Source organism: Sphaeramia orbicularis, chromosome 18 (assembly GCF_902148855.1).
Source record: "Sphaeramia orbicularis chromosome 18, fSphaOr1.1, whole genome shotgun sequence".
NCBI classification, from domain to species: Eukaryota; Metazoa; Chordata; class Actinopteri; order Kurtiformes; family Apogonidae; genus Sphaeramia; species Sphaeramia orbicularis.
The window spans coordinates 14,005,993-14,033,827 of record NC_043974.1 but is presented as its reverse complement, the minus strand read 5'-3'; the positions used below and the strand labels follow the sequence as shown (position 1 = coordinate 14,033,827).

Genomic DNA, 27,835 nt, shown 5'->3' with positions numbered 1-27,835 from the left:
TCACGTCAGAGGAAAGGGTGGGGCCATGTAGCTATAACATTATTTAAGTTCTCGTTGCTCTATAAGAATGCAGAAGTGAAAAACCAAAGTAATCTGACAGTATAAAAATCATTGCACCAGACAAAGACTACACAAAGAAAGGACAAACAGACTGATCCACTTCATTTGTACAATTTTCAGTTTCTGACATCATGGAAGGTAAGTTTTTATTTCATGCATCCAGCCTTGGTTTTTATAGATGTGGCTGCTTTGTGTTGTTACAATATACACTCTAAAAAATTATTCATGGGGTTAGTAAGTTAAGCTTAAAATCAAGAGCTTTTTCTGCTTAAAAATTAAGTATGTTACATGTATGCATTGTAATCAGTTAATTAGTTATTTTATTAAGGAGGTCTAAATGAAAAATAAGGATAACAGTCCTAACTTAGTAACATATTGATTTTGAAGAGATATTTCTGCCCTAACATAGAAGTATATTAAGTTAGTACGGCTTAAAAATCTTATTAGTTTCCTCTAAAAGCTGAGTACAAAGTTGTTGTGCCTGGACATGTTTTGCTGACAGACCACGCCAACCACAAGAAATGGAGGGAAACAGAAAGAAAAGGGAGAAACATGATTTTACACAGAACTTTACTAAACTTTAAGGCTTGATAAAGACAATTTTGCTTTGTTTTATTCAGTACAGCTAATTATCAATACAAATGACAAGAAATCATTTTTACACCACACTAATGTCTTTTCCTCAACTAGAGGTGGTAACGTAATACTTTTAGCTAACTGATGTAGCAATTCGACCATAACATTAGTCTTGTTAGATTTTGTTTTCTGGAAGCCGAATGGTGTTATCAGGCCCGGACTGGCTAATCGGGAGGACCGGGACAATTCCCGGTGGGCCGGTATAATATTTGGGCCGCGAGGGCCGGAGTTCCCTTTAAATATGTATTTAATATTTTATTTATTTATTTATTTTTTGGGGGCCGGTGTTCAGTCATAGCACTGAGTTGACCACGTAATCTGCAGCCGCTGTTCCTGGGCCCCACCCCCTCTACTAGTAAACTGTTTGTTTTCTTCCTGTTTTTTTTGCGGACACACTGTGACCTGACCTAATATCTCCTTGCATATGGTTAGTAGCTCTGTACTGTAGCTGTGGAGCATATATGATCTGTGCTCTGTAGGCTGTGGATGCTCAGCTGTGTTTGCTGTTTGAGACAAGGATAATAGAAAGAGCAAAGGTGGTGTAGAGAAGACAAGAATTAAAAAGAGGAAAGCTCTGGAAGCAAACGCAGCCAAATGTGACAAAATCTGCAACTTTTTCACAAAAACGACTTCCCGGTTGGAAACCACTAATGAGGACGATGAACCGGGTAAACCACCTTTCAAGTTAGTTAATTATCGAGTCAGTGAATTATGTGGCATTGTGACGTGGAACATAACGTTATGTCATTTAAATAATAGTGTGATGCGACGCCACGTAAGTGGGAAACTTTGTCTTGTAGCTCCTCAGAGTCAGAAAGCAGATCCAGCAGCAGACAGCAGCCATGAGCCCCCAAGTCCAGAGTGGGCAGGTAGGACTGCTCAGAGAGGGAAGAGGATTAGAAGAAATAGACTACAATGAAGAGTATGGTGTAGGCCTGTTCAGTATGAAAGGTGCTCTGAGATGTCAGATGATTCAGCACTACATGAATGAAACTGACACCAAGGCTTTGCAAAATAGAAGATTTGTGCTGAGAATTCTGAGCATTTTTAAACTGTGCTTTAGTGTCAGAAGCAGAGCCAGGAGCCAGTAGTGATGAGGGGATTGTTCCTGTCAGGATGGAAGGAAAAGGTGAGCTGTTGGAACAGACTGTGTGAACAAGCATTAGTTCCAGTAAAACCACTTTCTAGACCCAAACGATAATACTGGCCTATTTTATTTTTTATTATTAAAAGTGAGACAGTAAATACACAAAGCCCACAACTGAAAGGCAATAGCATGAAGTAATATTAAATAAACCTGCATATTTAGCCAGTGTAAAGATCTGAATTGGTTAAGTAAGTCCAAATGTCTGTAGATATTATTTTTTATTGTGATCCAGGTGCAGGCGAGTCTAGGGAAACTGGAGGAAGTGTGAAAGGGAGAGCAGAGTCTACTGATGACAGAGGAGCAGCTCAGCAGCACAACCCTGAACCACTAGGCACAAATGACACAGATGAAGATGAGTCTGTTGTTAGCTTTGATTGCTTTGCTCACCCTCAGTCACAGGATACACATATTTTTTTCTTATCATCCTCATCAAACCCCTAATATCACTATACCAAAAGTTTTCAATAGCATCGATGGAACAAACCGCAAGTAATTTGTGATGGAAATCTTTTGTTGCAGAGGATACGAAAATAATAATTATTAGAAAGTGCAGCAAGCTTTATTTTTATTTTTTTTAATTTTTAATATTTTTATACTTTCATTTCATTTCAAACATTTTAAAGGTTTGAAAAATGTTAACACTTATAAGAACAAAAATATAGATTCTGTTATTCTTGTGTTGTGAGGAATAATAATGTTGGAGATGTCGATGTGCACTCACTGTTGAAATAAATCCACATTGTGAAGCAACCTTTACTTGCACTGAATTGGAAATATTTTAGAAAATACACTGAATTAGAAGGCTTTGCAGAACAGTGTGTAGACCTAACATGTAAGGTTAGAATTGCATGATTTTAATAATAATGGGTCGTGATCTAAAGTGGGCCGGTCTGAGGTATGAAACTCCAGGGCTGAAAATGAGTCTCAGTCCGGCCCTGGGTGTTATGGTTATTAATTGGCACTGAATTTCTGCAACAGTAGTTTTAATTATGCAAAGACTGGATAATACACATTTTGCTCCTTTCTAATTTAAAACTGTAGTATATATTGTGGAGTGTTTGCCGCATTGCATTGTGGGTATTGGGTATATTGTAGAAAATGTGTTATTTTATGTGCAGGGGTTCTGCAGGGCTGTGGTGTTGGTGTTAATTATGAGTTAATGTGTGCATGGTTATGTTTATTGGCCTTTTCGTGTTTATTTTTGTATTTTTATAGAACTGCATCATGAGTAAGAGCCATAGGCCAAACAATTCCTTTCCTGTTTATCAATATACGAAGTCGTACCGTTCAGTGTAAATTGTCTTTACACGCCATGTATAAAGCAAATTCTGTATTGATAAAGTACACTGCACTAAGATCTGTAACACGTATATATATGGGCCATTCCACTGAATGGGTGCCATTTGCTTGTTATAACTCTTCCAAATTAAACTTCATTTTTTATCTTTTATCAACACTGAATCTAATAACACATATTTAACTATTCAAAATGTGTACTGGTCCATCTCAGGCAACTTTATTTCATTTTTTACAAGGTTTTTAAGCGGAACATGATTGCATTTTTCTCAGTCCTGTTACCAAAACTCACGTGGCATTTAAAAAGCACACTTAAAAGCTTGTCAACTAATTCCTTTGTTTTCCTCTCAACAAAGTGTTTATTTTAAAGAAATGGTTGGTTACATGTTAAAATAATTAATATTTGTGACTAAAAAAATCACTATATATGCACGCAAGTTGTAATTTTCTTAAAACTGCAAAGTCATTTTTTCATTTTAAAGGAGACCCAAAATCAAATTTATCAAAATTTTTATGATGCAATTCATTAAATACTTGGACAAAGAATGGACCACACATCATTGAAAAAATCTGGTGGTTTATCTTTATTTTTTGAAAAAGTTATTTAGTAACAGGAGTGTGTGTGTGTGTGTGTGTGTGTGTGTGTGTGTGTGTGTGTGTGTGTGTGTGTGTGTGTGTGTGCGCGTGTGTGTGTGTGTTAGAGTGGTCCAAAAATTTTTTTTCAGATTCTCTGGATTAGAACCCTGCATTTGGTTCCATATCTGGCCAAATTACTTCGGTCCAAATTTTATGCAAATGAATTCATATTTAGAGGTTGCACAGATACGTGCAGATTGCTCTATATACTAGAACAGAACTAGCCAAATGAATATAATAATTTCAACTGTAAAACTTTAAAATCAAGTGAATAGTATTATACTGAGTAACATTCACTAATAAATCAATAAACCAGAGGACGCTACTCACTCCCGTTACTGTTACTCAGTCCTGTTACTCTTTATTTGAGTAACAGGACTGAAAGTAACAGGAATGAGTTTTTAGCACAGAATTAGCAAGTTCATGAAATACAGCCACATGGCATTCATGGGAATAGCAGGAGGACACTGAGCACATTCTTGTGATTTGCAAAAAATATGTATTTTAAGATAAACAAATAACATCTAAGAAATAATTTTGGTAACAGGACTGAGCGTTAAGATTAACCTTCTCAGTCACAGTTACAATATTATCAAATATATAGAAAAAAAAATGAAAGAACTTAGTTTTGATCTTCCCATGGCCTTCAGAAAATCCAGCTGATGTCACTTCCTGCTGAACATGGGACTTGTGGAATGTTGCAAATTTTTCAGAGGGGAGAATGTGTTAGGGTAACAGGACTGAGTGAGAACCCAGGGACACGACTAAAATGTATATTTTCACAAAAATATTATGGATTTCTCAAGAAAAAAATGTATTTAAAGCATAGATGGAATATGGAGTCACACAACAATGCAAAAACAATAACATTTCTGAAGTATTTTATTTTTATATTTAATGGTAAAGTGTAGCATTAGAGAATGGGGACAGGCAACAAATGCTATTTTTCAGTGTTCTAGGTATTTTTTATTAATGTTTTCAAATAAATATTTTAAATTTGCATTTAGATCAATGTGCAGGACACTTTGCTTAATAGTAAAATGTATTTTAGAATTGATTTTCATGCACATTTATACATATAATGTCCTGGGGAAGGAAATGACACTCATTCGGTGGAATGGCCCATATATATATATATATATATATATATATATATATATATTTATATATATATATTAATTGAAAGTCATGAGAATTTATTTGCCACAAGAAAATGTACATAATAGAAAATGTTTTTATTCCATGTGTCCTCCTTCTTTCTCAATAACTGCCTTCAAACGCTTCCTGAAACTTGCGCAAGTGTTCCTCAAATATTTGGGTGACAACTTCTCCCATTCTTCTTTAATAGTATCTTCCAGACTTTCTCGTAATAGTTTTGCTCATAGTCATTCTCGTCTTTCCATTATAAACAGTCTTTATGGACACTCCAACTATTTTTGAAATCTCCTTTGCTGTGATGAGTGCATTCAGCAAATCACACACTCTTTGACGTTTGCTTTCCTGATTACTCATATGGGCAAAAGTTTCTGAAAAGGTATGGATAATAGTGTTAGGTATGATTATGACATCAATATATGTTTGGTTTCAAAACAACTGACGTAGTGCCTGCTGAGAAAAAACAACTAAATGTTCATTGTAAATTTTGCTTCCCCACCCTGTATATATATATATATATATATATATATATATATATATATATATATATATATATATATATATATATATATATATATATAAATAAATGTGTGTGTGTGTGTGTGCACACGTAGATAGATTGATAACTGTCATTTACAGTCTACCCTCGTTATACCGCCAACTTCCGTTCACGGCCAAATTGGCGGTACAGCGAAAATGGCGTTACAACGGGTTGCGTCCATAATGTGCATGTCTTTACTATATGATGTCTATGCTGCCTCCGTTAACCCGTTCTAATTACGTTTCTAAATAAATTTTGATTCTGTTATGTTGTAAGGCAGGGATCGGCAACCTTTAACACTCAAAGAGCCATTTCGACCCGGTTTCCACGGAAAAGACAACACTGGGAGCTGCACCTCGGAGGTGCCACGGCGGCGCACCTCGGAGGTGCCGCGCCGCGCCGCTGGCGGTATAACGGCCGGGAAATCAATGGTATAAGTGTTGTTTGTGCATGGAACTGGGCTGGCGGATGGCGATAAGCGGAAATGGCGGTATAACGGCGGGCGGTTTAATGAGAGTAGACTGTATTTCATGAAGGCCACAGTTTTCTGTGTTATCGAAAAGTCATCATGCAGTCCCTTCTAGCAAATGGGGTACATGGAGTTTTTAACTCTTTCCCCGCCATTGACGAGATATTCCGTCAATCCGTGTTTTCACTGTTATACTGTAGTTGGAGGTGTTGTGGATCATGTGAATTACTTTCCTTAGTCCAAAAACAAACAATTAAGCAACTTTTTCGGAAAAATGACGGGCCGGGTTTAACGTTTTTGCACTGGAGTCTCCGTATCCCATGGCAACGCATCCAGCGGCAGTCACTGAATGAGGAAGTGCAGACTGTCCAGGAACCGCGCGCAGTTTCAAAAGCCTTAAAGATGATTATGGAGACAGAGTCTGACAATTCAATATATGATGGAGCTACAGAAGAACCATTTAGAGACAGGAACGGAGAAATAGAAGGTGAGGGAGACGGACACGGAACACGGGAAACACGGAGCGGCTCAGGTCCGACACGGAGGTGCGGGTGGGGGGGGCGGGGGCACAGAGCAACACGGAGAAAATGACAGACAGGAGGAAGAGAAAAGAGACATTTCTAGTGGACATTCAAGGAGAAGACAGACATACAGACATGGGACAAGACAAAGGAAAGCTAGTCTGCATCTGTTAGAGTGAGTTCAGATTCAGACTGAGGACACAGAACAGATTCAGCTGTAGAATGTCAGCAGGACACATGGAAGACACTTTTGGATTTGGCTTTTGTATGAAATAAATAAATACATATATTCATACAGAGATAAATAACTAGATGTCCATAGAATTATTTACAGATCAAACACAGCAGCTGGTCCAACAGGAGGACCTGGTGCAGCCAAAGGCCAGAAATCTACAGTATTTAGTGCATTTGTTTCTTTTTTTTCTTGAAAATGAGGAATATTGAGGTGTTTATATCCAAAAGCTAAACTACTATGTGTTAGACTTATAACTGATGTATGTAAATGTGCAAAGTTTAGAAGGAACCTGGTGCTTTACAAGATGTTCGGTCTAAAGTTTGGTGTGGATTCCCCTAACATTTTGTGGAATGATGGGATATCTTAGAGCTGTTTGTTACTATTATTGCTGTTATTATTATTTTATTTTGTGATTTTGAAGACAGCGTTACTGTTGGTAAATAAGAAAGAGTCAAAAATGTAAATAGGAAATCAGTTTTCTCTTGAAAATCAATATCTTTGAAAAAAATGCAATTTTCTCAGCTTTTTGCTCAAAATTCATTTTTTTCCTGAAAATGACCAATATTCAAATGTTTATATCTCACGAACGAATAAAGATAGAATAAAATAGTTTTTTGTGTTTAAAAGTTGAAGTTCTGTTCTTTCTTTTTGATGTATTCAGTGTTCACATACTCCTAACACAACATTTTCAGTGAGCCTCCAAAGATTAGTGAAAATGACCAAAACGGCTGGCGCTGGCTACCAACTCACTGGAAAATGCTCTGGCGGGGAAAGAGTTAATAAACAGCTAAAACATAAAACTGGAATTTTAATGTGTTATTTTTTCAGACAAACAGAAATAAGTTAGACCTACTCAAAAAATTAAGGTAACAATTTGCATGGCCATTGCTGAGTAGAATAAAACTAAAACAATAAGAGTATAACTAAATGGAGTAGTTTTTACACCATTAAAATTAAGTTGCTTTGACTTAATTAACCCTCGCATTATCCTTGGGATCAATTTGACCCCATTCGATGATTATCATTCAAAAAATTATAGTTGACTTTTTTTTTGCTTCATATTTTATGACTTTTCCTAAATTGGGGACATCTGATTCAGCATAAAATTGTCATGATGACATTTTTTTTTTCAATGTGCTGAACACATGTTGCATGCATTGATGTTCTTCTGGGGTCAGTTTGAGCCCAAACTGTTTCAGCTGTGTAAAACGTGTCTGTCTGTGTGTGACCTAACATCCTCACACCTGCAGGTGCAGAGTTGATACTTTTGAGTTGATTCATAACAGGGCATGAGGAAAACCACAATTCCCACCAGAGCTTTGAAACTTCTCATGGTGTGGGCCTGTGGGTAACGACTTGTGAACACCTGCCAAAATGAGGAAGCCAATGAAGGCTTGCGAGTTAATCACATCCGAGTGTGGAGGACAGATCAACTCCCTGCACTGTAAGACTGAATAAGTTGAGTTTACTTTAAAAATTTGAGTAAACCGGTTGCCTTAAAAAATTAAGTAATGAGTGATGAAAACTTGAGTGTATTAAACTTAAATGCTTGATTTGAGTGGAATTGTATTTTAAGTACAACACACTAAATGCCAAGTTAATTTAACTTAAAAATTTTATTGCAATGTCAGTTGCTTTGTATAGTCATTAAACTTAATATCATCAGCTCATTGTACTCAATTCCAAGTTGATCTATATTAAAATCTTTTGCCATATAAAATGCTTTGTATAATTATTCCAGGTAACATAGACTGAGGCAGTAAGTTAACTTAATATCATCTGCCAGTTCAAGAAGTGCTTTTAATTCAACAAGGCATAAAGATTTTCTTGAATCAAAGACATTTGTGATGAACAGTAAAACCATTGTTGGTCCTATGGCTCTCACTCATGGTGCAGCTCTACAAAAATACAAAAACAAACACAAAAAGGCCAATAAACATTGCCATACACACGTTAAGTCCAAATGAGCACTAACACCACCACCCCGCTGAACCCCTGCACATAAAAATAACACATTTTCAACATGGCCAATACCCATAATGCAATGCGGAGATAAAAAGGTGTGGTCGTGACTAAAACTTAGTGATTTAAATCCAATCAATTTAAACTTTTTTGTACTTCTGACTATGTCTACTGATTTGTAGAATATACTCAACAATTTATAGTAATGTAATAAAACTTTAATTTAAGTACATTGTAATTAAAGCATTTTAGTAAATACAAAGTCTGGACTTACAGTGTGATAGATTTCATTATCAAGGGGTTATTTATGTTTTCAACAAATAAACAAAGTGTCTGACATAAAAACTTAGTCAAAAATTTTGTGTAAATCATTTTCTGGAGGCAAATATCCCTGGGGTCAGATTGACCCCAAGGGTAAAATGTGTTATGTGATATGTGAAATTTGAGGATTATAGGAGGGTTAATCTTGTAGAGTACAAAGCAAATCATGTTGTTTGAAACTAAAGTAATAGAGTTTGCCTAACTAGAGAATTCTTGTGGCATTTACACAATTATGGCCAAGTTGAAATAACGTAAGATGCATGGAAATTGCTACATCAGTTTTTTTATGTTGAGCCAGCATATCATTTCTTAGAGTGTAGATTTAATGACTCAAGCAAAACCAACAGAATCAGCACACTTCTATTAATCTGGAAAAAAAAGAAAAACAAAACTTGTAACATCTCAGAAATCTAACATGACAGAAAAACTGTAGCAGCCAAAACACTGATTTATATTCATATTATGTAGTCTAAAAAGTGTATTAAAAATAACTTAAGTGCAGTTTCTGTGATCCCTATAGGTTTGACATGTTTCACACGTAGAGTGTAATCTTTGATTATGATCATTGCAGGTTTTTTCCTGACTACATTTATTCTTTGAAAAAGATGGTTCACTACTATTGTGACAGGTTTTAATGGTGCATGGGGCAGTTTTTAACACAGTTTCAGTAATTTTATCATCTCCTTAGTTGTTTTCTCTACACGATGCTGATTTGTTTAAGAAATGAGAAGCTACTCATTGCATCGGTTAAGATTAAATAATTTTTTGCAACTGAAACATATTAATCATAACAGTAATTATCCAATGGAAGGATCTGAACTACTTCTTAGTTGAATTTAGGTGGGACTTGTTTGACCAGGCCTGTATATTATACAACAAGAAAAGAGTGGATTGGTTAAACATTCAATTCATTTTTGTGTTTAGCAAAGTTGCCAAAACTCCTTGTTTTCAGTATGTTTATAAGATGTTGGCAAACATGATAAATTCAACTTATTCTCTTGTGATCATAAAAAACAGAGCACATTATTACAGCAGAAGGTATAGCTGGACTGCTCAGATGAGTTAGTGCTTTGTATTTCACAAAAACACACAAACTGAAACTGAATGACAAAGAGATGAGATCATTATGCAGAAATATGTTGCTTCACTGGTATATAAAGTTAAATGCTACTGCTTTACTAATAAATCATTTACTTTTTTCTAGCTCCAAACATCAGAAGGATTGTCCTGCTGGGAAAAACAGGAGATGGAAAAAGCAGCCTGATCAACACTATACTCGGAGAAGAAGTGTTCAAAGTAAACCATTCTGCAAACTCAGAAACCAAAACATGTCAGTCCGCAACCAGAGAAGTCAATGGAAGTAAAGTCCATATGACTGATAGTCCAGGTTTCTTTGACACAGATCCATACGATGAAAATGTAGAACCAGTGCTGAAGTGTATGATAGAGTGTGCTCCTGGGCCTCATGCTTTTCTCATTGTGCTTAAAGTGGGAAAATACACAAAGCAGGAGAAGGCTATCATATCTGTCATACTCAAGTACTTCTCCGATGAAGCTCTGAAATTTGCCACAGTTGTCTTCACTCATGGTGACCAGTTGGAAGAGAAAAAGACAATTGGAGACTTTGTAAGTGAGAATCCAGATCTGAGGAAGCTCGTGGAGAAGTGTGGCGGCCGATGTCATGTCTTTGACAATAAATACTGGAACAACCAACAACAGGATGAATACAGAACCAACCGCTTCCAGATCCGGGAGCTACTGAAAACAATTGACAAAACAGTCGAGGAAAACAAGGGGCGGTACTACACCAATGAGATGCTGCAGTCTGTGGAAGAAGACATACAGCAAGAGGAAGAAACAATCAGACTGCTACCAGGAAACAGGTCTCCAGAAGAAATTAGAGAACAGGCTAAACACAATGTCTTGAAGAAGTACCTGCCCAGAGTGGCAGGTACTGTCACAGGAATCCTGCTGGGAGCTCTTCTTGGTTCATTGGGTGCAATCATTGCAATGCCTGGCATAGCTGGAGGTGTAAATCTGGCTGTGTGTATAGGTATTACTGCTGCTATAGGAGGAGCAGTAGGAGGATGTGAAGGCTATGAGGCAGGTGCCCAGGCAGACACAGCAAAAGAAGCAGTAAAGTTAACGTGGAAGAAAGCAAAGGCTTTCCTTAATGAAATAAAAGACCTCTTAAAGAGTAAAAAGAGAAAGCATATTTATTGATCAGGTCCAGTCAGTTTCTTTTTTTGTTCGTCCACAACTTTGACATTAAACTTGTTCACATTTGTGTATTATTTAGTGGTAAAATATGTTAGACTTTCCTGTATTCACTCAGCACTGTCCTTGTCTTAGTGCAGTTATATATTTCTGATTCATAACATAGTCACTGCATAGCCATCTAAAAATAAGGCTTTATTTCTGGAACTAGCAATGCCACCACCCCTCCTTTCTGTGCAAACTAAATGAGTAGTTATATTATTCAATTTTATTTTGCATTTTAAGATCAATCAAATGTACCATGTTATAATATTCAGCTATGTGTCTTTTTTTTTTATCTTGGATACTATCCCCTTCTTTTGTTGTTTTTTTTTTTTTTTACTTTGTTGATGATGGTCTTGATGTGTTTTGATTTTAATATTCTATAACTACTGACTTTTATTCAAACAATTTCTACACATTGACAGATTAATCCTATTGAAACTGTACAACTTTCATATTTAGTAAAGATAATTGAAACCTAACCAGTGTTCTTTGTCTGATTCTTTTACTATTAATTCACAGTTACAAATACATATTCAGTTATTTTCTGTTACACTGTATTGCATTACACTGTGCTATATGAATTTTGGCATTATATTGCCTATATATCATTTAATCACAGATTTTAACCACAAGTAGATGTGGCTTTAGTTTTCTCAAAATTCATAAATTATTTAAAACAAACCCACTGTTCACAGTGATTACAGAGGAAACTAGAAGCACTCGGAGAGCGCAGACCTCCACCAAGGCTGATCAGTGGGCCCCCCCCACGCCAAGGAGGTTATGTTTTTGTCAGGGTCTGTCTGTCTGTCTGTCTGTCTGCAACATAACTCAAAAAGTTATGGACAGATTTTGATGAAATTTTCAGGGTTTGTTGGAAATGGGCCCCCTGTGGGCCCCCCCACCCCCGATCACCACCAAAATTTAATCATTTCTTCCTTATCCCATTTCCAACAAACCCTGAAAATTTCATCAAAATCTGTCCATAACTTTTTGAGTTATGTTGCACACTAACGGACAAACAGACAGACAAACAAACAAACCAACCCTGGCAAAAACATAACCTCCTTGGCGGAGGTAACTATACATCATCTGCTGCACAAGTCAGTTTTTATTGTTGTTAACTTAAAAAACAAACAGTGGTCTTTGAATAAAACAGTAATCCAAACCCTGCTCTACTGTCACTAAAAATAATACTCCACCCTTAAAGCTATGAAGATGGCCAAAGGGTATTTTAACCAAGAAAGCAAAAGAGAAACATGATATAGATTCTAATATATTTGACATATTGTTTGTGCATATACTGAAAAGATGTGGAGATGACCTCACCAAGCTAAGTTTTAGTTGTTAGTTATAAGGTTAAATGCACAGGTATTTTATGGAATCTGAATGGGAAAAAGATGGCAGTACTTATACCCAATACCTGATTATATCAACAACAAACATTCCATTCTGGTGACGCCAAGAAACAAGTAAGGTGGAAAAAGAAAGTAAAACTCAAACCAAAAAGACAAAAACCACACATCACATCATCTTCATCCAGGTTTCAAGAAAACATGAAAACTCACACATACACAGGAAAAAAAAAAAAACTAAAAAACATAATGACTTCATTCACATATTTGATTAGGAGTGGGAGGAAGTGTTACTAATTTCATCCACACCGTCTCTACAGTCTATCATTTAGCTTCCAATTAGCATAAAGCTTTGGATCTTTTGTAAATCATTAACCCCAGTCATCATTTTCACATACACATACTGTACATCCCTACCTACCAATACACCTATACTGACTTGCAAAAAATGAATAAATACATAAATATATTCTTGAAGGCAACACAAAATGAATAAACAGCAAAATACCTGGTAGATCTGGCCTACACCGCTAGACTAGTGTTTGTCAGTGCCTGAGGAGAAAGGAAATGAAGGAGGACCACACCCTGAGCGCTGAACATAAAACCTTTAGACAACAGCTGGAGTGCCTTTGCAGTGGAGTGTAGCTGACACTGAATTTTTGTCAAAAAGACAAGCTTTTGTTGTCTTATTGATGTCCTATTGCAACAAGAAAAGCCCACAAGTTAAAAGCTTACTTACAGTATATACGTTTATGCTTCATGTTTATATAAATTGCCAATGACAGTATTTAACATCAAATGTGAAGTAATCTGCAAGTGTGGAAAACAATGTGAAAGACGTTTGTTACGATGAGGAAATGCTTACATGGTGTTAAAGTCAGAACAAGTCAAACACACTGGAATACAAGGGAAGTCAAGCTTTTATTTGGTAGAGCTGTATTTGTTGAAAGGACAGTGAGACACGGACTTTTTGCTTATTGATATAGAATTGGAACATAGTCCAAATTTAAAATATTAAAAATGTGTGTTTTTAAGAATTTGTAATATTTCCCAGTATTTGAGTGTTTGAAAGTGTTTTGTTATTTGATCAAATAAAGGTTTTCTTTAAACCAACAAGTGTGTCTCAATATACAAGCAGTTTTCACCCTGAACACATTCTATAGACCAGTGGTTCCCAACCTTTTTTGGCTTGTGACCCCATTTTAACACCACAAATTTCTGGCGACCCCAGACATTCAAAATGATTTTTTTGCTACGATTAATTTGTTTTTGATCATGTACTAGTTTGCTATACTATGTTGCAAATAAACGTTAATTTTAGATGACATTTCGTCTATATAATGTATATTATTATGGCCGGAGGCAGGAAAGCCAGGTGTAGATTACTGCACAAAGTGAGAATTTGATTTTCCTTGGTCAGGATATGTACAGTCAGTCCAGCTTGGATTTACAAGGCTGACAATTAATACTGAACAAACAATAACTCAAAGTATGAATTATGAAAGAGCTGCAGCATCTGAAACCGACCACAATGAACATTTGACAGATAAACAGAACCACAGTGCTGCAGTTTCAGCTTCACAGTTTCTCATGTCTTTTATGGATTGTGATTGTCTCTCTCAACTCACCATATATTTTTTATTAGTAAGGTTTTTTTTTTTTTTTTTTTTAATCAATTACTAGAAATTTCAAGTGACCCCATTTGAATTCCAGGCGAGCCCACGTGGGGTCCCAATCCCAAGGTTGAAAAATGCTATAAACACATCACAATCTCGCTTTAATTAGGCTTAAAGCTGTGTATGATGTTTGTCACCAATTCTTCAGCAAATCTGTAAAACCCAAGTCATAGCCTAAGTATCAGAAATCCATTAGTCTTTCCATGATTACGCACCTGAATCACTCCCCTCATGGTGAAGAACTTTGAAGTGTACTCCGCCACAAACAATCCATTTGTTTACATAGCTAAACGAAACTGTCACTTGTTTTTTTTTTTTTTTTTTCGGGATTCCAGCAAGAAGCATTTGAAGCTGTTTCTGTGTTTGTTGCTGCTACAGCCACACTGCGGCTGCGTGGAACCCCAAAATCCCGGTCTGTAATCACAAAAAGACTAACGGATTCGTGATAATTAGGCTATCACTCAGGTTTTACAGATCTGATGAAAAATTGGTGACGAATATCATACGCAGCTTTAAATGACCTAAGAATAAAGCTAATGCACTATCCTAAAATGTACAAGTCACCTATGTTTCTGACACCATGAGGGAGACATTACATTTACATTTATGCATTTGGCAGACGCTTTTTTCCAAAGCAACTTACAGGGGAAAAACCAAAATAAAATACAAGAATAGATTAAAGACATAAAACAGCTGTACAATTAAAAACAGTGTCGTACAGAAAATAATAAGAAAAGCAAAACGATAGACTAAAATATAAGAATAAATTAAAAACATAAAACAGCTGTACAATAAACAGTGAAATAAAAATACCAAGTGGACAAATGAATAAACAATAATACATTTAAAATGGAATGTTTGAAAGTGCTAGGACATCCTGCCAAAGGGTGTGGATATGATGGGGGAAAAAAAAAAAATCACCAAAGTTAATCTTCGTCTTAACTGAATAATATATCTACACATGCAATTGGCAAAAGTGAAAAACTATTCTGCTTTAAAATCTTCAGTTGGTTTCCTTCATTTTACTTTTCTAAATACAGATTCATATCCTGGGCAAATCCGCCTAGACAGAGACAGAAACACTTATTTAAATGCTTGTTGGTTCCATATCACATAAAAAAAAATAATAATTTGAGCTAATGGCAATAGGTAATGTTTTGTTAGTTTTGCCAGTTGTGTTTTTCAGTATTTCCTAAATGATGGTTTTCTTGCTGTTGAAGAAACTTTGAAAAAATGGACAGATTTATTTGTAAAACGCAACACTGGTTCTAGTTAATCTGCATCCGTAAATACATATAAAGTGGAGCAAAACCTCTCACATATTCCACCCACTGAGGAAAACCATTGCATTTTTACATTTTACACTTTTCCCACCATTACTAGAACAATGAAAAATCCTTTCTTTCTATCTTATCTATCTAACCTAAATGAGAAGTAAAGGAGTGAAATGTGAAAATCTAAGAAAACTGTAACTAGCTTCCAGTAATAATCTGTTAACTAAGGTATATTATAGGGATTCTTCTGCTTCAATGATCAATGTTTTTCTGTGTTACTGGGTAACTCAAATTAGACATAATTCAAAATAGAAGAGAGTGTGAAAGGCTAAGTACAAAGGCTGAACCCAAAAGCAAGACCACCAATAACCAGTAAGGTTTAGTGTTTTTATTAAACACTTTAACAGGGAATAATATACAACACAGAGATAATGTAACTTCTGTGAAGCCTCCGATTCCGGGGATAAACGTCTGGGCTGCGGGTGAATACGGCAGACAACCGGCCTGGCCGAGCCGGGAAAACCCCAACGGAATCCCCACTAGGGACAAACAGAGGGTGGTCAAAAAACAAGCCAGGTCATACACGGATAAGCAGTCAAACAAGCAACGGTACATGGGGGACAGGCAGACTCACGGTAGTAATCCAGGCGGAGGTCGAAGCACAGGTAGTCGGTGGAGGCTGAGGTATTTAAAGGGAGCAGGCAGAGACAGAGTCGGGTACACGAACCAGGTCGAGAACAAGCAGGCAGGATAGGCACAGGCTGAATCGGTGGTCGAAGGACGAAAACAGGTCAAACACAGCAGACGAACGAACAGGATCCAAGAAACGCTGGTTAGTGAACACAAACGAGTTGTAGAGCACAAACTGGCAAAGGAATAGGGGAAGACTGAGGGTTTAAATACACAGGAGGGCGGGAAGACAATGAGACACAGGTGGAGATAATCAGGGAGGAGTCAGGTAATCAGGGAAAAGGTGAACACGGTCAGGGAGAGGAAGTAAAGACAACAGACAAGACACATGAGGGAAACTTAACAAAATAAAACAGGAAATGACAAACAAAACAGAAAAGACAGACAAAGTCCAAACGCCGACATGACAGAGAGTGATGTGTTAATTCAAAACTAAACATGAACAAGTGAAAAAGTAAATGGAGGTTACTAATACCCCCGCCCGGTTGCACTACACTTTGTCCCTCCTGCTCACTGATACCCTGCATACCCAGGAATTAAGTTTGAGTCATAACTTTCAATCATTTCAAAAACTTTAAAAAAAAAAAAAAGAAAAAATGCAGAAATTCAGAGAAAGGCTCATGTAAAGAACGTGTCAAATTTGTCTGACAAATTAGTTGGGCAAATTTTCTTACAAAAAAAACAAAACAAAACACTGGAGGATACATTTACAGTCAAGAAACCTACTTTACTAAATTGAAATTTTCATTCATTCATTCATTCATTTTCTGAACCCGCTTAATCCTCACTAGGGTCACGTGGGTCGCTTGGAGCCTATCCCAGCTACATAGGGGCGAAGACGGGGTACACCCTGGACAAGTCGCCAGTTCATCGCAGGGCTGAACATATAGAGACAAACAATCACTCTCACATTCACACCTATGGGCAATTTAGATTAACCAATTAACCTATTAGTGCATGTCTTTGGATGGTGGGAGGAAGCTGGAGTACCCGGAGAGAACCCACGCAGACACGGGGAGAACATGCAAACTCCACACAGAAAGGTCCCACCCCCCGTCAACTGGTGTTGGAATCGAACCCAGGACGTTCTTGCTGTGAGGCACAAGTGCTAACCACTGCACCACCGTGTCGCCCATGTTAATTACAATTATCCGATTACTCTCAGTTATTTGAAATGAAATGAAATGAAATTTTCAACAATTTGTAAAAAAAAATCCAAAAATTTAATTTCAGCTATTAAACTGTGCACTGCAGTTTTCCTAATGGTAAAAAACATATGTGTGGAATTTGAAAAGGACTGGGTAAAGAGTCTCTGAGAAATGGGTTGGACAAAAAAAGTCAAACGGACAGAAAGACAGAGTTCCCCTGTCTAAATGACCTGACTAAAAAACAGGACTGATGTCCCTGTATTTCACCATCATGTTCTATCAAGAATCAATAACAAGTTGAATTTGTGAGGTTGTCAGGTTCTGCTGCTATGTGAGTCATGTGGTCTTGATGCAGGAGGTCAATCTCCCAATAGAAGTGGGTGGTACTTTCACTGGAGGAAAATTCAACTAATTCAATCAAAGTCCATATAGGACTTCTATCAGTGATCAGTAGGAACTATATTGATATCTGTAACCATTTACATGTTATAAGCCATCAAAATATGGACCATTATGAGTATAGGCCAATTTAAGATTTTTCAGAAATTTGTCAAAAAATTCAAAAAATCAATATCTCTCAAAACTGTTAACAAACTTTGTAGACATTGTCCCAAAGATGCTACATAAAACAAAATTGAAATCAATCTAACAAGTTGTTTTGGAGAAGAGTGTTGAAATCTAGACACTGGTGACCTTAAGTTTGAGCCTTCAAGGTCACTCAAGGTCAAAGGTCATGGACTCAAATGAAAGTCCATATATGACTTCTTATTAGTGCTCAATAGCAACAAGATTGATATCTGTAACTATTTCTATGTTATTAGCCATCAAAATATGGACCATTATAAGTACAGGCACATTTCTAATATTTCAAAAATTCCTGAAAAATTCACCAATCAAAATATTTCAACGTTGTGTGCAAACTTTGTAGGCATTGTCCCAAGGAAGCTACATATAAAATTTGAAATTAATCCGGCCTGCAGTTTCAATAGAGAGAATGTTTGAAGAAATTGCTAATGAACACAATGAAGACGAAGATGACTCTGGACACAGCACCTTCACCATGCGCGCAGATAGCACTGGGGATGGGGGGACATGCCCCCCCCCCCCCCACTTTTTTAGTAACCCGATCCGTCTCCCCTAATTGATCAGTTTACACCAGTTCCAGAAGGTGGAAGCCTGGAGCAGATCCATGCTGAGTTGGGAAAGCAAGGTGTTCAATTATCCACATAATGCTCAGTTAATAACAATTCACAGCTGATCCATTAAACATCCCGGTGCTTACGCTGTCTTAAATGCCTACGACTAATTTTGCGTTCAGTTGTACTCGTAAACCAGACTTTTGAAGTCGGAAAAGCATCGAAATCTAGCATCTACAAGCATAAACGTTAGGGTTTTCATTTTATTTCAAAAACTGTCAATTTTTTTGAATTCCATGTTCCCTGATGTCCCAGTTTTTAAACTGGGAAGGGCTAAGTTCAGATGTTACGCTTATGAAGCTCCATGTTCCAACTTCACATGTAAATCCAACGCACCATCTGTACTCTGGCAGTGGTGCCCATATCTGCGGAGGCAGAGCGCAGCTTCAGTGCGTTATGCAGATTGAAAACATGGTTATGATCAACCATGACTCAAAAAAGGCTCAATGGCATTGCTGTATGCCATATTCACCAACACAGGCTTGACAAACTGAACAGACGACGTATCGCCCAACAACATGTTCAGGGAAATGATGAGGAGATGTTTGTGGGAGCTGTTGAGTCTAAGAGGGTGCATGTGTTTGGCTTTTATCTATTGTGTTAAATAATTGAAAAAAAGTACAAATGTGCATACTTACAGAGGGAATTCCTGATATTTCATTCAAAGTGTAAATTTCATTTCACATTTCATGCCATGTAGGCTATACTTATTTAATTTTTACCCCCAGCCACAGTGGCCGCAGGGTATTGTTCCAAATGATGGTTCACAGAGGTGTTTTTATTCATCCTTTTTTCTTGACCATGCTGTGCACTGTCACATCTGATTTGGGTCTGCATTGAGTGCGGTCAGAGTACATCTGTTCAAGCCTGTGAAAATGACCCTAATGTTAACAGGAATGTTAATAATGATATGTCTGAGTCTGGCCCGGCTCTGGGTATAGGCCACACAGACCACTGACTAGGGCATCACCTGCTGGAGGGGGGGGGGGGGGGGGGGGCAAATTACCCACAAAAAACACAAATGAAACAAAAATAAAAATATAGAGATAAATAAAATTATCTGTATAATAAACTTGAAATGCACCCTTTACACTTCCTTGACATGATTTCTCTTACATAAATCATAATCAAGCCTCAATATGAAAAATCTTTATTTCACTTATCCCACTTTGTGGATTTTGTCATCCACATTTATTTATTATTCACTATTAAAGGCATGACACCAACTCACATGATCTGAAACAGGCTAAGTATCTAAACAGTTTAAATTATTTCTCATTGTATGTTTATTTCTCTTAGACTTATTTCTCTTATACTTATGGTTCATTTACATTAATTCTTTACCACTGTATGGACTGTTTTACATAAATCTGGGATTCCTTTATACGTCTGTTGCACAAACCAATTCCAGTGTTAATTCACAGTCTCAAACATTTAATATCTTACAAATCAATGTATCAGTGACAGTCAATATTTGGAATACTTCAAAAGTCAGGCCGAGGGTTTTTGATATGAATCAGTTGTTTAAGTCAGTGTATACTTCTGTTATCATACACATTGTTATGTCTATAATCGTTTACATGAAGGCATGATTGTGAATCACTTCGATTTTATTTTATTACTAATCTTTGCACACAGGTTCTTTGCTTTTCATCAGAATTCAGTTCAAGTTTCTGTGCTGAGAATGAGATTCTTCATCCTGCTGAAATCAGCAAATGTTTAAATAAAACATGTGCAGAGGGCATGAAGTTTTGTGATTGACACACTAGACAAATAACAGTTTGATCATCTCTGGCTAGTGTTGATCAGGTAGTGCATCAGAAAACTCAAGATTCTAATGTGTATACACACACACACACACACACACACACGTGCACACACACACACACACACACACACAAATATTTCCAGCTTGCATCCTTGACTTTCACAATAGCTCAGGCGGGGCCATGTAGCAATGCCATCATTCCAGCTGTTGCTCTATAAGACAGCAGGGCCGTGCAGAGAGCTATAAAGGGGTAGGGGCTCAAACTTCCAAAAGGGCACATGAAAATGAATAACCACCAATTACAAAGTTCACATTTAGCAACAAGCAACATTATTAATCCACAGCAAGTCAAAGATTGACCAAATGGTCCACATCAACATCCTCAATACTGGGTGTGTCCTCCCTGAGCCCTACCACAGGCTGTGCACCTTCTGCACATACTCTGGATTCACCTCTTGATCCTATCTTGGGGGATGTTGTCCCACTCTTCCTGAAGGGCCTGTATGAGCATCTGGCGGTTGCCAGGTGCTAGACGCCTAGCATACACGGATCTACCAAGAATATCCCACAGATGTTCAATGGGATTGAAATCTTTAACTTGCTGTGGATTAATAATGTTGCTTGTTGCTAAATGTGAACTTTGTTGAACTCCCCTTTGTCATATTTTACATTATCCTCTGGATACTCATCCACTGTTTTGTTGTTTGTTGTATTTTTTTTTGTTAATTAAATGTTTTTTTAAGAACAAGAAAGAATTAGTTTTCATATTTATTAAAAGGGGATGAAATGGCATCACATAGAATATGTGATAAGTTTATTTAGATGTTCAGTTTCTATATAAGTGGAAATAAAGATGTAATGTGTAGAAGTTTTTGTGTGTTAATACCCTGCAACAATCTAAATCTTACCAGGTATATTTTTCTCATTTCTAGTCAAAATATCTCATCACACTTAAAATAAGACAAAATCACCTAAAGAGTAACTTTTCAGTGAGATATAAAAACTTGGTTTTAGACAATAAATCCGGGAAATCTTATTTCAAGAAATCTTATTAAGATCATTTTCACTTGTTCCATTGGCAGATTTTTTTTGCTTAATTCAAGATTTTTTTTTGCTTAATTCAAGCTTTTTTTTTGCTCAATTCACCAAAAAAATCTGCCAGTGGAACAAGTGAAAATTATCTCGGTAAGATTTCTTGAAATAAGATTTTCTAGATCTATTGTCTAAAAAGAAGTTCTTTTATCTCCCTTACAAGTTACTCTGTAGGTGATTCTGTCTTATTTTAAGTGTGATGAGATATTTTGACTAGTAAATGAGAATAATACACTTGGTAAAATTTGGATTTTTGCAGTGTAAGTCGAAGACAAATTCTTAAAAGCAGATGTTAAATTATGTATAAAAGCATGACAGTGAATGTTAATAACTAGAAATACCTTCATTTTACATCTGGTTTTACACCTACTTTGACAGTGAAACATTGAATATTTAGTTTCTTTTCATTATAGGACATATTTATTATATTTAGGTTTTCCACAGTTAAGAAATAACCATGTAGAGGAAGTGTTAACCCAAGCCAAACCATTTAACATTACATGATTATAACGAAGTTTATATTGTAGTATTTATAGCTGTATCATTTAATATTGACCGGGTTGATGGGAATATTTGTGGAGGTTTGTGGTTATTTCAAATTAAGATTCACTCAAGATGTTTGAGGTGAACACGGATATTATGATCATCGATCCAGCAGTTTCTGAAACAAAACCAGAAATGTCGAAGTGTTGGCACTGATGAAAGAGTCGGGGGATTTACATAAGTTGTATGACTCTTGTACACCAAAAGGGCCAGATTTAGGAATTGGAAGACTTGGATGTGTTTTCTTTTTATGCAATTTTATATCGGTTTAGCAGAATTTAATTACTTCAGCACATTTTAACCCATTAAGACCCAGTGGTACTTTTATGGCAGCTTCTAAATGATTGTTTTTCTCTCTTTTTAACGTTTGTCATGTGATTTATCACCATTTATTGTTATAAAAACCTCTGTGTTTTGCATTTTTCAGTGTAAATCACTTACTTTACCCTATATTTAATTTACTGATCATGTAGATGTTCATTAAAGCTCAGAGTAAACTTAAAGGTATTATGCAAAAACAGAGAAAACTGAAGAAAAAGTGACTGTTTCAGCAAGTGAGGACTATTACCATGTGTTACAATTTTGCGGCTAAAAGTAAGTAAATAAGTAAAATTTATTTATAGAGCACTTTTCACAGACAGAGTCACAAAGTGCTTTATCAATTCAAATCAGAATCAAATCAAGTTTACAGAGACCCAACAGAATCCTCCAGGAGCAAACACTTGTGATTGGTGACAGTGGTGAGGAAAAACTTCCCTTTAACGGGCAGAAACCTGGAGCAGACCCAGACTCCTGGAGGATGGCCGTCTGCCTCGACCAGTTGGGGTTAAAGAGAGAGAGTAAAGGAGGAGAATAGAGAGAGCAGTAGAGAAATAGAGAGACTGGGGGAGGGGGGACACATGGAGTACTTTATGATGAATACATACATAAAGTGTAATCAGTCTGTGGTGGCCCTGGGTCAGGTGGGAGACTAAAAACATAAGCAAATATGTGTGAGTGCTTCAGCAGGACACAGACTCAGGTGGGTTAGTCTAGGAGCTAATGCCATGATGTGACGATGATATTGAATTATTTACTCACTTACCATCGGTTTTTGGCCCCAAAACTATTGTTGTTGAAGAACAGGACCAGGACCAAAAGTGACAAGTGAATGTTTTGGGCAGATAGCGGGGTGGACTCTCATGTGCCTGGAATCGCGGCGCTTCCCTCCTCCTCGTTCGTTCTTCAGACCGCATTACGTGTGTGTTGTAAGCACGGTTGCACAGGAGGAAGGGGCGGGGCGTGACAGAGATGAAAGGGCACCATGACCAGGTCCAGTGACAGCCAAATTAAACCACTCTTAACATTTATTATCATTGATCAAAATTTTAGTCATGAAAAGTTTAGTCATGCAGTTTTTTGCGCAAAAAAAACCAAACAAAAAAAAAAAACCCAAAAAAACAACGAGTTAAAAGGGCACTTGTAGGCAGAGGATCAAAGCGGCAGGGGCTCAAGCCCCCCTGGCCCCCTGCTTTGCACGTGCCAATAAGAGAGTAAATGTGAAAGCAAAACAGTAAATAGCCAGGGAAGAAATACGAGGCGTGATCGCAGCAGAGAAAGACCACAAGAAGAAAGGACGAGCAGACTGATCCACTTCATTTATACAGTTTTCACTGTCTGACATCATGGAAGGTGAGTTTGGCTAAAGTTTTCATCTCACTCTTCAGGTTTGCATAAAGACTTGCTTTTTAAAGAGGTGGCTGTTTTGTGCCAAAACACATTTTATTAGTTCTTACAATGTGGATTTAATGACTTCAACAAAAACAACAGAACCATCACAATTCTTTAAATTTGAAGAAAAAAAAAAAAAAAAAAAGACTGATAACACCTCAGAAACCTAACATCAAAGAAAAGTATAGCAGTTAAAACATTGATGTTGTCTATGTTTTATGTGTCTGTGTAGAATCTAAAAAGTGCATTTAAAATTGCCTAAGTTTATTATCATGATCCCTGTAGGTTTGCCCTGTTACACATGTAAAGTGGAAGATTTAACAGTTCATACTCTGTCAGAATAAACAAATCAAGTATTTTTCTCGATTATTCTGGAGTACCTTTTGTCATGTAAACCCACCACAGCAGTGAGTTTATGTGACACAAAACCAAATTATTGCCTTAGTGTGACTAAAACTGGACTTTAAAAATACATATAAATGTGTTGGCTCGACTGAAATCCAACTTTTAATAGTATAATAGTCTGACAAACACACCCAGATCATGAATGTACAAACCAGTACAGACTACAACTAGATAAATGGGTCTGCACATGCGCAGGAGCTCTGTGCCAAACCCTGGCCTGGAATTTGAACATCATGCATCTCATCTGCTCAAAAACAGAACATGCACAAAAGTACTCTATGTATAAATTTGTAATATTGTCCAGTGTCGTGCTAGTTTACATCTGGATTGTTAACTTGTAAACTCGCTATTGACTCTTATGGTCTGTGATGGTGTAGGTTAACAAGCTGAAAGAAAGCATAACACCCCCTATTGTAGTGGAGATGACATGATTTCAACCATTAATCAACTACACTCCCATGTATCTAGACTGGGACAAAGACAGTCCAATTATACGGTTTAGTGAAGCTACAGCTGTAGCTCTTCAACTGTACCTCAACTAAGCTGTGCATGTGAATGTACTAAGAAGACAGACATGAACTGATGAAGACCAGTAAGACTGGAATATCCTACTTGACATGTATATCGTAATGTACTCAGTCTGGAGTACATTACATACAGTCTGATAATTCAACAGTAGCAGTCACAAGAACATGATAAATCTGTAGGGTGAGGATCAATAGAAGTTTAAGGGTAGTTTAAATCAGCTGATCTGAAAGGTGGTCAGGTCTAGGTTCAGTAACATTATATGTCAATAAAATGAGCAGCAGGTTGTTCCAGTCTTATAAGTCTTTTAATCCCTTGTTTGTTCAGTTCATATCTTTCTATTTTGTTTCTTGAAAATCAAAACAGTGATTCACACCAGTTCAAGAACTAGAAAAGCACTCGGAGAGCACAGAATTACGTTAAGGCAGATCATCCCCCATCACCAACAAAATTTTATCATTTGTTTCTTGTGCCAGTATCAACATTTCCTGAAAATTTCATGAAAATCCATCAATAACTTTTTGAGTTATCTTGGTAACAGACAAACAGAAAAACAAACCCAGATGATAACATAACCTCCGTCGTTGCCCTTGTCAGAGGTAATAATGTAATTAACCTAGACCTGAAGCAACCACAGACCATGACACTACATGACACTACCCCCACAGGGTTATTTTGTTGTTTTTGTTTGTTTAGTTTGGTAAATGGTCGGTATAGTGCTTTTCCACAGTTTTATGGTGCCCAAAGTGCTTTTCAAAGCCTCACATTCACCCCTTCATACACATGTCCATTCACTACTATCGTGACAGATTTTAACAGTGCATGGGGCAGTTTTTCACACAGTTTCAGTAATTTTATCATCTCCTTAGTTGTTTTCTCTACACGATGCTGAGTTGTTTAAGAAGTGAGAAGCTACTCATTGCATCAGTTAAGATTAAAGAATTTTTTGGAACTGACACATATTAATCATTACAGTAATTATCCAATGGAAGGATCTGAACTACTTTCTTAGCTAACTTTAGGTGGGACTTGTTTGACCAGGCCTGTATAATATGCAACAAGAAAAGAGCGGACTGGTTAAACATTCAGTTCATTTCTGTGTTTTGCAAAGTTGCCAAAACTCCTTGTTTTCAGCATGTTTATAGGATGTTGGCAAACATGATAAATTCAACTTGTTCTCTTTTGATCATAAAACAGAGCACATTATTACAGCAGAAGGTATAGCTGGACTGCTAAGATGAGTTAGTGCTTTGTATTTTACAAAAACACACAAACTGAAACAGAATGACAAAGAGATGAGATCATTATGCAGTAATTTGTTGCTTCACATGTATATAAAGATAAATGCTACTGCTTTACTAATACGTCATTACTTTTTTCTAGCTCCAAATATAAGAAGGATTGTCCTGCTGGGAAAAACAGGAGATGGAAAAAGCAGCCTGATCAACACTATATTTGGAGAAAACGTGTTCAAAGTAAACCATTCTGCAAACTCAGAAACTATATCATGTCAGTCCGCAACCAGAGAAGTCAGTGGATGTAAAGTCCATATGACTGATACTCCAGGTTTCTTTGACACAGATCCATACGATGAAAATGTAGAACCAGTGCTGAAGTGTATGATAGAGTGTGCTCCTGGGCCTCATGCTTTTCTCATTGTGCTTAAAGTGGGAAAATACACAGAGCAGGAGAAGGCGATCATATCTGTCATACTCAAGTACTTCTCTGCTGAAGCTCTGAAATTTGCCACAGTTGTCTTCACTCATGGTGACCAGTTGGAAGAGAATAAAAAAATAGGAGACTTTGTAAGTGAGAATCCAGATCTGAGGAAGCTCGTGGAGAAGTGTGGCGGCCGATGTCATGTCTTTGACAATAAATACTGGAACAACCAACAACAGGATGAATACAGAACCAACCGCTTCCAGATCCGGGAGCTACTGAAAACAATTGACAAAACAGTCGAGGAAAACAAGGGGCGGTACTACACCAATGAGATGCTGCAGTCTGTGGAAGAAGACATACAGCAAGAGAAAGAAAGAATCAGACTGCTACCAGGAAACAAGTCTCCAGAAGAAATTAGAGAACAGGCTAAACACAATGTCTTGAAGAAGTACCTGCCCAGAGTGGTAGGTACTGTCACAGGAATCCTGCTGGGAGCTCTTTTTGGTTCACTGGGTACAATCATTGCAATGCCTGGCGTACTTGGATGTGTACCTGTGGCTGTGTGTATAGGTATTACTGCTGCTATAGGAGGAGCAGAAGTAGGATATGAAGGATATGAGGCAGGTGCCCAGGCAGACACAGCAAAAGAAGCAGTAAAGTTAACGTGGAAGAAAGCAATGGCTTACCTTTGCGAGATAACTGACATCTTAAAGAGTACAAGGAGAAAGTTTCATTATTGATCAGGTCCAGACAGTTTCTTTTTTTTGTTCGTCTACAACTTTGATATTAAACTTGTTCACATTTGTGCATTATTTAGTGGTAAAATATGTTAGACTTTCCTGTATTCACTCAGCACTGTCCTTGTCTTTGTGCAGTTACATTTTTCTGATTTATACCATAGTCACTGCAAAACCATCCAAAAATAAGGCTTTATTTCTGGAATTAGCAATGCCACCGTCCCTCCTTTCTGTACAAAGAAAATAAGCAGTTATATTATTCAATTTTATTTTGCATTTTAAGATCAATCAAATGTACCATGTTATAATATTCAGCTATGTGTCTTTTTATCTTGGATACTATCCCCTTCTTTTGTTGGTTTTTTACTTTGTTGATGATGGTCTTGATGTGTTTTGATTTTAATAACTACTGACTTTTATTCAAACAATTTCTACACACTGGCATATTAATGCTATTGAAACTGTACAACTTTCATATTTAGTAAAGATAATTGAAACCTAACCAGTGTTCTTTGTCTGATTCTTTTACTATTAATTCACAGTTACAAATGCATATTCAGTTATTTTCTGTTACACTGTATTACATTACACTGTGCTATATGAATTTTGGCATTATATTGCCTATATATCATTAAATCACAGATTTTAACCACAAGTAGATGTGGCTTTAGTTTTCTCAAAATTAATAAATTATTTAAAACAAACCCGCTGTTCACAGTGATTACAGAGGAAACTATACATCATCTGCTGCACAAGTCAGTTTTTATTGTTGTCAACTTAAAAAACAAAAAACAAAACAAAACAAAAAAAACACAC

The 27,835-nt window shown here is 36.8% G+C and overlaps 2 protein-coding genes across 5 annotated transcripts in view; both read left to right on the top strand.

Annotated features, from left to right (window-relative positions):
* Positions 1–71: 71 nt before the first annotated feature.
* On the top strand, positions 72–27,122 carry LOC115438846 (GTPase IMAP family member 7-like). Of its 2 annotated transcripts, XM_030162701.1 has the most exons (3): positions 72–198; positions 10,184–11,191; positions 27,012–27,122. In XM_030162701.1, exons 1-3 carry the CDS (start codon positions 192–194, stop codon positions 27,020–27,022), a joined length of 1,026 nt encoding a protein of 341 aa, XP_030018561.1. In that variant the 5' UTR covers positions 72–191; the 3' UTR covers positions 27,023–27,122. The 2 variants fall into 2 exon arrangements, with proteins under 2 accessions (XP_030018561.1, XP_030018560.1); XM_030162700.1 differs by lacking the exon at positions 27,012–27,122 and having other exon boundaries at positions 10,184–11,370.
* Positions 23,519–27,835, top strand: part of LOC115438847 (GTPase IMAP family member 7-like) — a 28,727-nt gene continuing 24,410 nt past the window's right edge. The window contains exons 1-2 of one of the 3 annotated variants that reach the window (XM_030162705.1): positions 23,519–23,651; positions 26,004–26,750. In XM_030162705.1, the coding sequence (XP_030018565.1) occupies positions 23,645–23,651; positions 26,004–26,750 (754 nt within the window). In that variant the 5' untranslated portion in view covers positions 23,519–23,644. Of the gene's footprint in view, positions 23,652–26,003; positions 27,051–27,835 lie in introns of those variants that run through there. The other 2 variants (XM_030162702.1, XM_030162706.1) reach the window with 2 other exon arrangements.